General features: G+C 49.5%; 1 protein-coding gene across 1 annotated transcript; it reads left to right on the top strand.

Moving 5' to 3' along the window:
• The first annotated feature begins 34 nt into the window (after positions 1-34).
• On the top strand, positions 35-3,156 carry LOC123155818 (glucomannan 4-beta-mannosyltransferase 9-like). Its single transcript, XM_044573952.1, has 2 exons — positions 35-319; positions 1,867-3,156. The coding sequence occupies exons 1-2, from the start codon at positions 35-37 to the stop codon at positions 3,154-3,156; spliced, it is 1,575 nt and encodes a 524-aa protein (XP_044429887.1).
• Positions 3,157-3,398: the final 242 nt, after the last annotated feature.

Genomic DNA, 3,398 nt, shown 5'->3' with positions numbered 1-3,398 from the left:
CTCTGTGGAGGAGGAGGAGGAAGAAGAATCTAAGATGAGGGTTGTGAGCATGTTGACGATGGCTCGTGCGGCGTGGCTGGTGCTGCGGTACACGGTGGTGGTGCCCCTGCTGCAGCTGGCCATCTACCTCTGCGCTGCCATGTCCCTCATGCTCTTTGCTGAACGCCTCTACATGGGCCTCGTTGTCACCGTGCTCTGGCTCAATCGCCGATGCCGTAACCACAACCAAAGGAACAAGGGCGACGACGACAATCTGAAGAGCGATGACGCAGACCGACCCATGGTCCTGGTCCAGATCCCCATGTTCAACGAGGAGCAGGTCAGTACTAGTCTATTATCCACATCTCTATGTATGAAGGATTAATTGCTCATCTATGATGATATGGTATGCATGACCACTCTGCTATGCTGTTACTTACTCCACGCATATGATAAGATGATCCATCATCAGAGAATGCATTTATCCATGCAGGTGAGCACTGATGAAACAACCATTCGTATGCATGACTGATCACGCAAAAGCTGCTGCTTTACAAGTGCATTTTGAACATATGCATGCACAACTACATATGCATGAACAAGTGCATAATTTGATAGTCTACTCACTCTTGTAGGCTACGACCATCCAAATTCATGCAAGATTAAAATAAACAAATAAGAAAAAGCGTTATGTAAGACAAGAGTCAACTATCTATCTATATCTCTCTCTCTCTGGTAGTAGTACTTTGTGAGCCACTGCACAAGTTTGATAGCTTGTTTATTGGGAGTGCCTAGAACTCATTTAGATGATATATAATTTGGTCTCATTCACCTGAAAAAAAGATACATAGGAGTACCAACCCACGTTAGCACACACGCATCTTATAACATCACATCCAATCGCTATAAAGGTGAATGAGACATAACTAGAACTTAGCTAGATGACTTCTAGCAAAACTGTTGTTTGTTTGTCAGTGGCACTTAAAAGCTAATCCCTTTGTAAACAAATATAAAAGTGGAGGGAGGTGGGAGTACCAAGTTTGTTTGTTTGTTTTCTTGTCGGTGTGTGTAGATCTAAATGCTCTTATATTTCTTTACGAAGGGATGTGGGCGTACTAAATTTGTTTGTTTGTTTCCTTGTCCGTGCGTGTGTCTCTATATATTAGATTTGTGTCAAGTCAAACTTTATAAAGTTTACCAAATTTATATTAAAAAGTATCAAGACCTACAATACCAAATATGCTACATTTCATAATGAATCTAACAATGTTTGTTTGACGTTGTGAATGTTAATACTTTTTTCTATAAATTTGGTCAAAGTAAAGAAGCTTAGAGTTCGGACAAAACTTATATGCAGACTTCCGTGTGTGTCTCTGTGTGTGCACAGGGCACGTACGGAGCATGAACGGTGCACGTAATTAGGAATTTCTGAAATAGTCAACTATCAATCTATCTCTCTCTCTGGTAGTAGTACTTTGTGGGCCACTATACAGTGGCACTTAAATGTTATTCCTTTATAAAGAAATATAAAAGTGGAGGAGGGTGGGACTGCTAAGTTTATTTGTTTGTTTCTTTGTAGGTGCGTGTAGATCTAAATGCTCTTATATTTCTTCACGGAGGGATGTGGCAGTACTCCTTTCGATCTTTTTTACTTCACATATTAGATTTGTGTCAAGTCAAACTTTACAAAGTTTATCAAATTTATATTAAAAAGGATCAATACCTACAATATCAAGTATATATTCCATGAAACTACATTTTGTAATGTATCTAACAATATTTGTTTGGCAGTGAGAATGTTCATATATGTTTTATAAGTTTGGTGACGCTTTGACTTGGGACAAAACTGATGAAAAAGCATGCGCGTATGCATGAGTGAGAATGCAGGTGTACCGTGTTTCCATCGGCGCGGCTTGCGGCCTGTGGTGGCCGGCCGACAAGCTGGTGATCCAGGTGCTGGACGACTCCACGGACACCGGCATCCGGTCCCTGGTGGAGGCCGAGTGCCGACGGTGGGCGGGCAAGGGGGTGCACATCCGGTACGAGAATCGCAGCAACCGGAGCGGCTACAAGGCGGGCGCCCTGCGGGAGGGCCTCAAGAAGCAGTACGTAAAAGACTGCGAGTTCGTGGCCGTCTTGGACGCTGACTTCCAGCCGAACGGCGACTTCCTCCAGCACACTGTCCCCGTGCTCCAGGCGGACCCGGCCGTGGCGCTGGTGCAGGCGCGGTGGCGGTTCGTGAACGCGGACGAGTGCATCCTCACCCGCATGCAGGAGATGTCGCTGGACTACCACTTTTCGGTGGAGCAGGAGGTCGGGTCGGCCTGCCACGGCTTCTTCAGCTTCAACGGCACTGCCGGGGTGTGGCGGGTGCACGCCCTGGCCGACGCGGGGGGCTGGAAGGACCGCACCACCGTGGAGGATATGGACCTGGCCGTCAGGGCGTCCATGCGGGGCTGGAGGTTCGTCTACGCCGACGACGTGCAGGTGCGCAGCCAGCTGCCCAGCAGCTTCAAGGCGTACCGGTACCAGCAGCACCGGTGGTCGTGTGGGCCGGCCAACCTCATGCGCAAGATGTTCTGGGAGATCGTCGCCAACAGGCAGGTGTCGGCGTGGAAGAAGCTCCACGTGCTCTACGCCTTCTTCTTGGTCAGGAAGGTGGTGGCGCATCTGGTGACATTCATGTTGTACTGCGTCGTCATCCCGGCCTACGCGCTCGTCGGCGGCCAGGACGTGCGGCTCCCACAGTACGTGCCCATGTACGTGTCGGCCGTCCTCACCCTGCTCAACGCCGCGTGCACCCCGAGGTCCTGCCACCTGCTCGTCTTCTGGATCCCCTTCGAGAACGTCATGTCCATGCACCGCTCCAAGGCCACCATCATCGGGCTCCTCGAGGCCAGCCGCGCAAACGAGTGGGTCGTCACCGAGAAGCTCGGCGGCTTCACGACCTCCACTCCTGCTGCCGCCACCACCACCATGGCCAAGAAGACGAAGAAGAAGAAGAAGAAGAAGAAGAGCAGCAGCAGCTTCCTGGCGCCGGAGATCGTCATGGGGCTCTTCTTGCTCTACTGCGCTCTCTACGACATGGTATTCGGCCACGACCACTTGTATGTCTACCTCCTCATGCAGTCCGCCGCCGCCTTCGTCATCGGATTCGGCTACGTCGGCTCCCAATGAAATCACTCATACCTACGTCATCGCTTCTTGTTTCTCACAACCAAAACACACGTACGTTCCGCGCATACGTACGTCGAGTGGAATTAATCATAGTATAACGCTCATGTATCTCTCTCTCACTACTGGAATTTTCGTATATGCCGGGTGTTATAATTTTCGCCGAGAGCCAAACCACGGGCACTCGGCATAGTAAGAGATGTCGAGCGTGACTCTCGGCAAAGGGAGTATATCGGCAAACAAAT

This window comes from Triticum aestivum, chromosome 7B (genome assembly GCF_018294505.1).
Source record: "Triticum aestivum cultivar Chinese Spring chromosome 7B, IWGSC CS RefSeq v2.1, whole genome shotgun sequence".
Taxonomy (NCBI): Eukaryota; Viridiplantae; Streptophyta; class Magnoliopsida; order Poales; family Poaceae; genus Triticum; species Triticum aestivum.
Note: the sequence above shows the minus strand (reverse complement) of the source record. Positions and strands in the feature narration are given on the sequence as shown.